The sequence below is a fragment of the Elephas maximus genome, chromosome 2 (genome assembly GCF_024166365.1).
Source record: "Elephas maximus indicus isolate mEleMax1 chromosome 2, mEleMax1 primary haplotype, whole genome shotgun sequence".
NCBI lineage: Eukaryota > Metazoa > Chordata > Mammalia > Proboscidea > Elephantidae > Elephas > Elephas maximus.
In genome coordinates this window covers 117,341,140-117,354,671 of record NC_064820.1, presented here as the reverse complement: position 1 = coordinate 117,354,671, position 13,532 = coordinate 117,341,140, and the positions used below count along the sequence as shown (strand labels likewise).

General features: G+C 35.3%; 1 protein-coding gene across 2 annotated transcripts in view; it reads left to right on the top strand.

The window, feature by feature from the left end:
- FBXL17 (F-box and leucine rich repeat protein 17) overlaps window positions 1–13,532 on the top strand; it is a 595,501-nt gene that overhangs the window by 155,372 nt on the left and 426,597 nt on the right. For both annotated transcript variants that reach the window (XM_049857839.1, XM_049857830.1), the window contains exon 5: window positions 12,141–12,248. In XM_049857839.1, the coding sequence (XP_049713796.1) occupies window positions 12,141–12,248 (108 nt within the window). The remainder of the gene's footprint in view (window positions 1–12,140; window positions 12,249–13,532) is intronic.

Here is a 13,532-nt window from a genome sequence, read left to right as displayed (position 1 = left end):
CGAGTGCAAAGAGCATTACAGATTCATCTCTATATATTAACATCACAATTGAGTAAAATCATTGAAAGCCTCACCTCTTCACAGTTTGGATAAACACCACCAAATCACTGTGATTCTACATTTTGAATGGTCTTTCTTAATAATCATGGGTACAAGTTTCAGTAAGGACAGTCAGGAGGGTCTTCATTAATCCAACAAATCTTACTATTCACTAAATGCTAATAAAAAAGCATGAGAGTGGAAAGTATGCAGGGCTTTTGTGCTGAGTATGATTTGTTTATGTGAAAGGTTCCCTGAAAGATGTTTTCAAGGTTGACCTAGCTATTGTTTTTATACCTCAGGGCACAGTTGATGTGTCTTTGTGGGTCCTTGTGAGTCCATCTTCAGCTGGGTCACATTATTTATGCTCAAGGACAGGGAGGGAGTAATGGCTCTAATATTACCTCCTAAATCACAAGTTAAGATTTTGTGGGAATGTCAGCTAATTGGGAATGGGAAGGAGTGAGGTGCCACTTCAGGCATCATCAGAAATGACTGGAGACAATTTGAAGGGGCTAATTTCAACTGGTCAGGCTAGCGAGGATTCTACCTCCCTAATCAGATTATTAAAAGCAAATATGACCCAATTTTATAGTCTCATGCAGGCGAAATTTAAGATATTTAGGATATATTTGATTTATATTGTTCTCAGACTCAGTATTGGTGAGAAATTGTGTAATGCAAGCACATTATTGTCATGTGCTAAAGCAGTTGGCTTTGCAGCTTCCTGGGATGCATCCCACTATAAAAATTTCGGAAACCATAGTGACATAGTGGATAAGAGCTATGGCTGCTAACCAAAAGGTCGGCGGTTCAAATCCACCAGGCGCTCCTTGGAATCTCTATGGGACAGTTCTGCTCTGTCCTATAGGGTCGCTATTAGTCGGGATTGACTCGACAGCAATGGGTTTTTGGTTTTATAAACATTTCATATTTGTGTGCATTTTGAAGTACCTCTTTGTACCGTATGTCTTGTTATGTAATCCAGCCACATGTTGGAACAGTGGTTTGATGTTTTATATTTCTGCTTTGTATCTTGTTTCTAAACTAGTAAATTGACTTTATGCAGTATTCTTCCTATTTATTAATAATTTTTAAAACTTTACATATTTTCATTCTATAGGAAAAAATGTAAGCAGATTTTCAAATATTACTGTCTTTGGCCTACCTAATCAAAGTACTTAGATACAGTGCATACCACAAATGTATATATTTTCTTATTGCATAGTTCGTAGAAGTTATTTTTGAAGAATAAAGGCCAGGTATGTTTTTTTTTTATGGCTATGTTATTAACATATATATTTAACATTTTATATGTTAAAATAATTTATAATCTCTTTCCCCATTTGTAAGAATATTTACGTATTAAGTTTTCTACACTTATATGAAAATTATTTAGGTTAAAATAAGAGAGTAAACTTTAGATAGCTTTCTCCAATGTTTTATTTCTTTTTTTAGTATTTTTTCTTATGTGACTATAAGAGTAAAAATTATTTATGTTGCGCTTTGGGAATATAGAAGAGTATAAAGGAAATTAAAATTACACTTATATAATCCTGCTACTGAGAGATAATACCAGATACATTTGGGTGGTTTCAAATTTTTCATTTTTTTTTTTTTAATTGATAGTTTATCCTGGTCCACAAATCTTTCTGCTTCTCCGCTTAGCCCAGTGCTTAGAAGTCTCCAGAAGTGCTTTTCCTAGTTCAAAATGTGTAAACTTCTTGAAGACTTTCACACCATAGTACAAATATAAATGAAAATCATCTAGCATCAAAACCAAAACCAAACCCATTGCTGTCGGGTTGATTCTGACTCACAGCGACCCTATAGGACAGAGTAGAACTGCCCTATAGGGTTTCCAAGGAGCTGTTGGTGGATTTGCACTGCCTGTCTTTTGGTTAGCAGCCGAGCTCTTAACCACTGAGCCACCAGGTTCCTCATCTAGCATAGTGCCTGGCAAATAGGCATTCAGATATTGACTTAACAACAGAAATACTGTGTTGCATTTGTCATTTTGTTCTCAGTGATGAGGTTTTTTCAAACCCTGCCTTTCTTGGATTGATTGATTCATTCATGTATTTAAGAAATGTTTATTTAGCACCCACCATCTGTCAGGCCCTGTGCTCCTGGTAAGTGTTAACTTGGACTTGATAGAATGTCCTCATGAAAATATTTAAAAACCTCCTTTGAGTGTTATACCTGGAGGGATCAACCTGTGTTTTGATGTTGTACAACATGAGCTCTGCTCTTTTTGAGCTTCTGATTTAAAATAATGAGACAGGTTTATACTGTACAGTTAGATATATATTTTTTCTTCCTCTTCCAAAACTGGAAAAGAAAATACCTTGTTTATATTCATGTTACTAAACACGGCTTCCTTGGTGAAGGTTAAGTGTGTGTGTGCTGAGTGAACTGAGTTAGGGTGAGTGATAAATTTGCCATCTTACAATTATTTGGGAACTTTATTTAAAGGAGGTAGAATTTTATAAGCTGTTTGACATGTAAGAAAGAACATTTAGTGAGCTGTGATTGTATTTGTTTGACGTGATGAAAAATGTATAACCTAATTTTAGGTTTTGTATTTTGATAATAGGTTTGCTTGTTTAAAGAGTGTTAAACATGAATATGTAAGAAATGTTCCATATTCATACAAAAGGGTGTTTGTACTCTTTTTTTTTTTAAGTGATTATTGTCTTTCATTTATGATTAAAACACAGATTGATAGGACTTTATGCTTTGGTTAGATTTTATTCATCCTGGGAAGTATTTTCTCCTATTAAAATATTAAAGCCTAAACTGAAATATTTTTACAAATACAGGAGACTTTTTGAAGGTTATGTCTTGTTTCTATGCATTTTCTTTTTCATATTATGCATCCATCCTTCAGGGATGGGTGTATTCTTTGTTGTTATGGAATATTGTACATTTATATCAAGTTTCCTCATATATACAGAGCTAAGTATCTTCGTGGAAACCTTCTTTATAATTAACAAATAAACTTTTCTGTTGGTACTTAATACCCAAGACCTTGTATATTTAAGAGCATTACAAAACCTAATTTTGAATGTATAGACCTAGTTGTATTTTTCAAAGACTTTAACAACAGTAGGAATGTACTGCCATCCTTAAGTGCTATTAGAGTGAAATAGTTTGTCAAGTTAGACCTTTAAGAATAGAATCAACATAGTTTAACAAAATAAATAACTATTTGGGTCAATTCCTTTTTGTTACCTCTATTTAAATATATCTCAGAGTACAGTTAAACCTGTTATGTACAGTTAGACCTGTTGTTGATATTTTACCCACTAGAAGCGTCATTTAACTCGAGTTTTTTATTTGCCCTCATACATTGCCCTGATGAACAAGTGAAAAATAGACCTGTATGTTTGGTTGTCATTTCTAATGTTTAATAGCTTGGTATAGGGCAGGTGGAACATATCATAGAATTTTCATAAAATGCTGATTTGTACCATATCAAATGCAATAATGGGATTGAAAGTTAACTTTGTATAATGATCTTCAAAATCCTTGCCCCAAAGACTTCGGGGAAGGAAGTGTGTATGTTGAACATTGTGTAACCTTTATTGAACATGTAGTATATGTTTCTGGCATATAGCTGTTCTCTTGGAATGCTCCTAACAACCCCAGTAGTTTGTTATGATAATAAATAACTTTCAGGTAATAAATAACTTTTTTAAGGTTACCCAGCTAATAAGAGGTGAAGGTGAAGCTGGATTGCGACCAAGGCAGTCTGAGTCCTCTTGATTTCATAGAGTCACGCAATCTTAAATTTCTTTTTGAGATGAATGAGTTTAATTTCACTGATTTTAAATGAATACAATAATTTAAAAAGTATTCATTCCATATTATGATCAGCTCGTTAAGGGAGGGTGAGGTGAGGTGGTGGGCAAAAGAATTCAGAAGAAACCTGAAGAAAAGGAAAGGAAAGAACCAGAGAAAGGAGGTAAGGTGACAGATGGAAATGCAAGAAAGGGAAGAGTAGAACAAATGGCATGGGGAAAAAAATGTATTCAGGCAGAAGTTGAGAAAGGAAAGCAGAGAATACAAAGTTACATAGGTAATGAAACCATGGACAGTTTGAAAGTCTTCAATAAATTACTTTTCCCGTGGTTTGAGAATTTTAGCATGCCTTTTGAAAGACAAACTAGCTCTTCTGCTGCTGCTCAGAGCTCGTTCACTGTTCTTTGGGTATTAGCCTTCTGAAATTTAAGTTCATTCCATCCTTTATTTTTCTTCATCCAAACATGTGATTGGGAATTCAAGTTGTGTATACTACTTCTGTTTTCTTATATAACACGATACATCCATACAATCAAATTTTAGTAGTGACCTCTTTGATAGACTAATTTAGCCTTCAGTCATACTCTTGTGAATTCTTCCTTTACAGTCTTTGAAGTAATCCTCAGACTACCTATGTCTGTTAATTTAAAAGTTTTATTTACAAATGAAATAAAGTTCAAGAGAGTGGAATAGGGAATACTTTAGAAAATAAAAACAATTTTTCTGTGATATGACCGAAGAAATAATTGTATGTATAGGAAACAACTAGTACTTATTACTTAATTGATCTCAGATTTAGTGCTCAAATAGATTCTTTGGTTGTATTGTTAGTACATTATTGAGACAGTATGTTTTTTTTGTGTGTGTGTAGTTTTTTTATTATTATTATTTTTTTTATGTTATGATGAAAAGAGCACCAGGCTCGTCATAAGTAACATTGGGCAGACCTACCTCATTGGGCTACTGTACAAATGAATATGCATGATAGAAAGTAAATATCACTGCTGTATACGTCTGTGGTTGTAATATTAGTAGATTACTTTTTAGATTACCCCTTTCGTGAATTAAAGAGTGAGTAGACACAGATTAGAGTGATTCTTCTGTTTCATTTAGATTATCCAAATAATGAATTTCAATAAACTAAAGAAGTATTAGTCAAAAAAACTAGATCAGCAAATTGATACTAAGTGGTTAAGTCATATCTAACTTATACCCCATTCCCATTGCCGTCATAGATCTTTTTAATAGGGACACATACCTGTGACATTTGTTCTGGACCAGTGGACTTCCCTTTCACAGTACTTTTATGCCTAATTTATAAATCTCTTTTTATCAGCCAATCTGACTTTTCCAACCCTAGACTAACATTAAGTAAGATAGAATGAACAAAAATCAGGGAAGGTCAAATAAGCAATCAAATTATCAGATTCTTATTGCACACTAATGGAATTTTAGACATTTAGAAAATGATTAATTTTGAATTTCACTGACCTTGTTAAAAAAATTTTTTTTTTTTTTTTGTTGACAAAGGGTTGTTTTTTATAAAACTGTGCTAAATTTTTAATGATAATTTTAAATCACTGTGTTCGGTTATTATCTTTACACAAACCATATAAGCGTAGTTCATTTCTCATATTGTCTCAACTGAACATTTTTACTTAATTTTATAGATGTGATTATAGTGTTATGGCTACGATTTTTTGAAGAGCCTTATCTTTTAGGGAAACCCTGGTGGCGTAGTGGTTAAGTGCTATGGCTGCTAACCAAAGGGTCGGCAGTTTGAATCCTCCAGGTGCTCCTTGGAAACTCTGTGGGGCAGTTCTGCTGTGTCCTATAGGGTTGCTATGAGTTGTAATCGACTTGACAGCACTGGGTTTGGTTTGGGTTTTTTTTTTTTATCTTTTAGAGATATGCTGAAATAATTACATATAAATATGATATTTTGGAAGTAAATGAAACAGGATTGGCCACGAGTTAATAATTGTCGAAGCTAGGTGATTGGGAAATAGAGGTTTATTTTACTGTTCTGTATACTTTTGTATATGTTTGGAATTTTTCTTAATAAAAAGCTAAGATATTAAATTTCACTGATTTGGATTTCTGGTTAGTTTGATGAAATGATTGTTTAGTTCCAATTTAAGGTTAAAGTTATATTAATAAATGTGAATTCTTCAATCTTGTTTTTTCTCATGATATGTAAAAGCAGTATTTATTAAGCTGTCTACTGAAGTGATATCAGGCGTGTAATTAAGACCTGGCTTAAAATGTTTGGGAAGAATCCTACTTGTAATAATTGAGCCTAATTTCTGGTCATTTTTTGGCTCCTTTCTATGGTGTACATAGAAAGTTATAATTTATTGACTTCTGAAGATGATTATATGAATGTGAAAGCTTGTAGTGATCACATTTGTAATTAATGTTTGTTTAACATGCTCTTCTCGCTGGATTGTAAGTTTCATGAGGGCAGTACATCTCTGTTATTCATTGTACATAGCACATTTCTTGGCACATGGTGGTGCTCAGTAAATATTATCTGACTGGTTTAAAATGAAAACATTTCTATTTAGATAATCTGCTTCTAAATTTCTTGAAAAATTTACTAGAGATATGAAATTTTTATTAAAGAGCATAATGATAAAGATCTTACTGAAAATTTTTGAAAAGTAAATGCATACTAATTTTTTTATCTCCGCATTTAGCTCTTACCTTTTATATGACAAGCTCCAATTTGTTTTGTGTTTTTATATGGCTATTTCAAATGAGAAGGCTTCCAGTAAACATAAGCACTGTACCCTGTGAAAGATATAATACTGAAAAGCAAAGGAAGGTGAAGATGAAAAAAGAAAGAATATTTATATAGATTTTGAAGAGTTCAAAGACAAATAAGAAATTTTGTGTTCCCTTTTTAAAGATCCTATAAGTAAAATTTTCTTTTCTGATTTCTCTTTACTTCTGTATAGAAACCGTACTGATTTTTGTGTGTTGGTCTTATACCCTAAAATATTGCTTAATTCTTCTATTAGCTCTAGGAGCTTTCTTGGGGGTTCTTTGGGATTTTAATCTGCTCTTTTTATATCTCAACAGTGATTAGATGAAAGACACACCCTACATTGATATGACCTCATTAACATGACAAAGAACCCAATTCCCAAGGGATTAGGATTCTAACATATTTTGTGGGGGGGAGGAAACATGCATGATTCAATCCATAACAGCAACCCAATTCAAAAAAGGGGTCAAAAGTTAAACATACTCTTCTCATCCAAGATCAATTCTATTCCTAGTTAAAAAAAAATAGAGAAATGAAAATATGTATCCATACAAAGACATGTATATGAATGCTCACAGCAGCATTATTCCTAAAAGCCTGATATTGGAAACAATTCAAATGTTCATCAGCTGGTGAATAAACAACATATGGCATATCCATAAAATGGAATTCTGTTCAGCAATAAAATGAACAAACTGGGGATACATGTAATAGCATAAATGAACCTCAAAAACATTACAAAAGAAGCTAGTCACAGAAGACTACATATTACACAATTCTATTTATATGAACTTTCTAGAAAAGACAAAACCGTAGAGCTAGAAAGAGATCATTGCCTGCCTGGGAAGGGCTGGGAGCTGAGATTGATTGCCTGTGGGCATAAAGGAATTCTTGGGGGTGATGGAAATGTTCTAAAATGGGTAATGATTGCATAGCTGTATAAGTTTATTAAAGCTCAACAAACTGTACTCTTAAGATGGGCGAATTTTATGGTATATAAATGATACTTCAATAAAGTTGTTAAAAATCACTTCCATAGTGCTTTGATTGGAGCCCTGGTGCCACAATGGTTAAGAGCTCGGCTGCTAACAAAAGCTAGGCATGTTCGAATCCACCAGCTGCTCCTTGGAAACCCTATGGGACAGTTCTACTCTGTCCTGTAGTGTTACTATGAGGAAATCAATTCAACTGCAGTAGGTTTGGTTTTGGTTAGTGCTTTGATTATGACATAACCATTCAGTTTAGCTAAAAAAGATGGCATAGTCCTTCATCCCTAGATGGGTACTTCTCAAACTTTAATGTGCAAAAGAATCTCCTGGGGGATTAAAATGGAGATTAGGACCCAGTAGGTCTGTAGTGGGGCATGAGATTCTGCATTTTATGACAAGCTCCAAGTTTATGCCAGTGTTTCTAGTCTGAGGACCACACTTTGAATGCAAGGCCTTAGAACTTTGCATATAACCGAGGCTACTCTTTTTTTTTTTTTTTTAACTCATTAGAAGCTCATGGGAAGCTTTTAAAATAAAATAAAAGCAGAGCTCTACCCAGACCAGGAGCCCTGGTGATGCAGTGGTTAAGTGCTTGGCTGCTAACTGAGAGGTCAACGGTTCTAATCGAATCCTCCAGCTGCTCTCCGGGAGAAAAAACCTTAAATGTTTTTTGTTAATAGAATGTCTTTGGAAATCTAAGTGTTAGAAAAGCCCATTTTTAATTCATCAATGGCACCCTTAGTCTTAATATGCTAAAGCATACTTTACTTTTGAGGGCAGAATTAATCTTTTATCAGATTTACCATAGGTGTTGTTGGTTTCTTTATTTCAGGAAAACGTTCTGTGTGATTGTTTTAGAATTAATGTTGCCCACATTTCTTTATTTTCTGATATCTGTTCAGAATAGATAAGGAAGATACAAAATAAGTCACCCATATGAAAACTAATGCAAAGGAGATGTAAGTGGGCACTAAGTTTGAAAAACTAACAAAAATGTTTAACTTTTTTATTTCATCTTGGCTGTGTGGAAAGTGAATCTGAAATTTATCATATGATAGAGAATATTTGGACCTTCTTTTATAAGCTACAAGTTGGTGAAACTGTGATGAAAATTTGAGCACAATTGCAAGAAGATAATTTTATACATGGAAATTTTTGGGGGGTAGGGGAATACAAAAAAAGGCATTTCATTCTGCTCTTCATTTGAAGCAGGGCCAATTAGAAATGCCAAATACTGTTAATGTAACTCCTCTGCAGCACTGGGCTCTCAGACTTTAACGTGCTTGGGGGGTTTATAAAAATACAGATCTTTGGCCCTACCTTTTTTCCAGTAAGGGGTCTTGTCATCTGTGTTTTTAATAAACTCCTCAAGGGACTCTCTTTTTTAAAAATTTTATTGTGTTTTTGGTGAAGGTTTACACAGCAATTTAGTTTCCCATTCAACCATTCAGCAGTTTCTATACAAGTTGTTCAGTGACACTGGTTACCTTCCTCACAATGCATGAACGTTCTCATTATTTCTGTTCTGGTTGTTCCATTTCCATTAATCTAGTTTCCCTGCCCCCTTTCATTCTCATCTTTGTTAAAGTAATTGTTAACCATTTAGTCTCATAGAGGTGATTTTTAAAACAACACAGTACTTACAGGTGATATTCATTATTTTTTGAGCCAATTTATTATTTAGCAACAAGGTGACCTCAAAGTTTGAAGAATATCTCAGGGCAGTAGTCGTTGGGAATCCTCTAGTCTCAACCAGTCCAGTCAATCTGTTTTTTTTTTTTTTAATAGAAATTTAAGATTCTGTTCCACATTTTTCTCCCATCTGTCATGGTCTGTCTATTGTGGCCCTGATTAGAATGGTCAGTAGTGGTAGCCAGGCATCATCTAGATCTTCTAGTCTCAGGGTAGATAAGCCTGTGGTTTGCGTAGACTGTCCTATAAACTAGTTTCTTCTTTGAGTCTTCTCTCTGTTTTGCTCCTGATGAGTGGAGATCAATAGTTGTATCTTAGCTGAACGCTCACAAGCTTTTAAGACCCCAGAACTACTCACCAAGTCATGTTGTAGAACATAACTTTATGAACTGTATTATGACAGTTGACTGAGATGTCCTATAAACCCAGAAATCCAATTCCAATTGTCTAAGAAGTATCTGTAACTGTGCTCATGGAATTTTAATACACAGCAAAGCTTAGCGCTGCTGGTATGAAAATCTCCCCTTCCCCTTTTTAAAAGACTTAATAACACATAAAAAACCATATCAGAGAAAGTAAAGCCACTATTATATTTGTTTTTTTAAAATCAGTAGATTAAAATAGTACAAATATATCCTTGGCCTAAAAATAAATATAAGGAAGAAAAAAGTCTGATGAAGTGGGGAGGAGGCAAAGAGGAAAAATTACTTATTCATTTATTTAACAGATACTCACTGTCCTCTTACTAAGTGCCAGAGACTGTTCTAGGTGCTGATGGTATAAGAGTGGGGACTAGGTGAAGGGTGGAAAGAACAACCAAACCAGTTTGCCTGGCAATGAGGGGATTTTTCGGGATATGGGGCTTTCACTGCTAAAATGGAGGCTGTTATAGGCAATCTGAATGGTTGATCACCCTAATGGAAGGGGAGAAGATGAGTTCCTGCCTGGAGTTTCTATTCTGGTGCAAAAGGAAGAAAACAAATTAATAGGCAAAATGTATATGTTGTCAAGTAGTGATAAGTGTGATAAGAAAATCAAAGAGATTAGGGGACGGAGAATGACTAGGGGAGTTATTTCTTGTTGTTTTAGCTAGGGAGGCCAAAGAGTCTTAGCAGGAGACATTGAAGTGAAGACAAGAATGAAGTGGAGGAGTGAGCCATGTGGCCATCTAGGACGTATGCATTTGGGGCAGAGGGAAGAACAAACATTAAGTCCTTGAGACTGATACAGGCTTGGCATGTTTGAGGAATAGTTTGAGACCATTTTGGCTGGAATACGGAAGATAGGTGGAAGTATGAGGGAAATTAAAGGAGTTGAGGTCTGATTAGGATTAAATTGTTTAGGCCCGTATTGCCGATGGTAAGGAATTTGGGTTAGAAGTATAATAAACCACTGGAGAGTTTTGAGCAGGAAAGTGAAATTAGATCCTGTGGCAGCTGTGGGAGGAATAAGCAATAGAGGGACTGGAATGGAAGCAGGAGGGCTGGTTAGGAGGGTGTTTCTATAGTTTAGGCAGGAGATGATACTGACAGTGGACTAAGATGGTAGTGGTGGGAGAGGTGAGAAGTAGCCAGATTTAGGATATTTTTGGAAGAACTGGCTGGATGGTGTTTTAAGTGAAAAGTATTTTGGCTTGAATAACTGGGTATATAGAGGTGCGGTTCATTGAAATTGGGAACCCAGGTGAGGAACAGTTTTGTGTTTGAATATAAATACTTCTCCTTTGGACATGTTAAGATTGATACCTATAGACATCTAAAGAAAGTGAGCAGACAGTTGGATATACCAATTTGAAGTAGAGTGCAGAGGTTTGGGCTGGAGATACGAATTTGAGGACCATAAATATATAGTTTGATTTAAAACCATAAGATTATATTAGATTACCTAGAGAACATTCATGGACAGAAAAGAGAAATAGGATAAGAACTGAAATGAGATGGATTTAGCAAAATGACTGAGAAGTAAGGAAGGAGTAAATTCAGGAGACTGTAAAGTAAGTGAATAAACTGTTTCAAGAAGGACCATCAGCTGTTCCAGATACTGCTGAGAAACTGGAATGAGAATCAGAATTGACCATTTAATTTGATGGCATGGTGACAGTTGAATGATAGGGATAAAAGCCCGATTAAAGTGAGATCAAAAGAGAGTAGAAAGTATGGTATATTCATACAATGGAATATTATTTGGCAATAAAAAGGAAATGAAATACTGATACATGCTACAACATGGATAAATGTTGGTAAACATTATGCTATGAGAAAGAAGGCAGCCACAAAATCCACAAATTGTATGATTCCATTCATACGAAATGTCCTAAGCAGACAAATCCATAGAGACAAAAAGTAGATTAGTGGTTGCCAGGGTCTGGGACCGGAGGAAATAGGGAATGACTGCTAATGAGGATGGGGTTTCTTTTGGGGGTGATGAAAATGTTCTTGAATTAGATGTTGGTGATGATTGCACAACTCTGTGAATATACGAAAAGATAATTATTCACTTTGAAAGGGTGAATTTATGGTATGTGAATTATATTTCAATAACATTAAAAAAGAGAAAGGAAGGTGAAGAAATGGAGATAGCAAATATCAGAATTTCTTTGAGAAGTTTTCTATAAAGAAGTATGAAAACATATGGTGGTGATAGAAAGGAATGGGTGGACAGGTTAAGGGAGGATATATTTTTTAAACGCAGGAGACATTACAGCATGTTTCTATGCTGATTCAAATGAACCAATGGAAAGGGATATATTAATGATGCAAGGTGGGGCAGGGGGAAATTGTAGGAGCCAAATCATTGAGTTCACTGGAATGTCACCTTGAGTAACTTTCTTTATGTCTGTTTCCTAGGTGACAGATCAATCAGTGAAAGCCTTTGCTGAGCACTGTCCTGAACTTCAGTACGTTGGCTTCATGGGTTGTTCAGTCACTTCTAAAGGAGTTATCCACCTAACCAAGGTAGGTATTGTGTCTAAATCTTCTTGGTGTTTCTCATTATCATTCAGGTGGTTGGCTCCAAAATTGCTTAATTTACTTGAATGAGAATTAGTCTGACCATCATAGAACTAATTATACTAGTATTTGATAGAGTTAAATCAGTTTTAGGCAGCAATATCAAACCTATCCTTTCTGAAACAGGGCACTCATCTAAACAAGAAGCTTTTTTGCTTTTTGATTGCTAACGACTATGAAGTATATGCATCAAAGAAACTAATGTCTGTGACAAAAATGATTTAAATGTTAACTTAATGTATTGAATTTAGAAGATACTTAAATTTTTTTTTTATTGTACTTTAGATGAAAGTTTACAGAGCAAACTAGTTTCTCATTAAACAATTAATACACATATTGTTTTGTGACATTGGTTGCCAACCCCACAACATGTCAACTCTCTGTCTTTCTCAACCTTCGGTTCTCCATTACCAGCTTTCCTGTCGCCTCCTGCCTTCTCACCCTTGCCTCTGGGCTGGTGTGACCATTTAGTCTCATTTTCTTTTATTGGCCTGTCTAATCTTTGGCTGAAGGGTGAACCTCAGGGGCAACTTCATTACTGAGCTATAAGGGTATCGGAGGCCATACTCTCAGGGTTTCTCCAGTCTCTTTCCGACCAGTGAGTCTGGTTTTTTTTGTGTGTGTGTGTGAGTTAGAATTTTGTTCTACATTTTTCCCCGGCTCTGTCCAGGACCCTCTATTGTGATCCCTGTCAGATCAGTCAGTGGTGGTAGCTGGGCTCAGCCTAGTTGTGCTCAGTCTGGTGGAGGCTGTGGTAGTTGTGGTCCATTAGTCCTTTAGACTAATCTTTCCCTCATGTCTTTGGTTTTCTTCATTCTTCTTTGCTCCAGATAAGGTGATGCCAGTGGATTATCTTAGATCGCCACTCACAGGCTTTTAAGACTCCAAACGCTACACACCAAAGTAGAATGTAGAACATTTTCTTTATAAACTATGCTGTGCCAGTTGAGCTAGATGTTCCCCGAGACTGTGGTCCCCACAGCTCTCAGCCCTGTAATTCGGTCCCTCAGGGAGTTTGGATGTGTCTATGGAGCTTCCATGACCTTGCCTTGGACAAGTAGTGCTGCCTTCCCAGTATTGTGCACTATCTTACCCTTGAAGACATTTTGATTTTGCTGCTCATATATCACAAGGTCCTATGAGCATCTGGCTTTTAAGAAGTGAATATGTTCAGTGTATTTGATTACTCTGAATATATAAGGTAAAAAGAGAAGTAAATTTATATAAAAA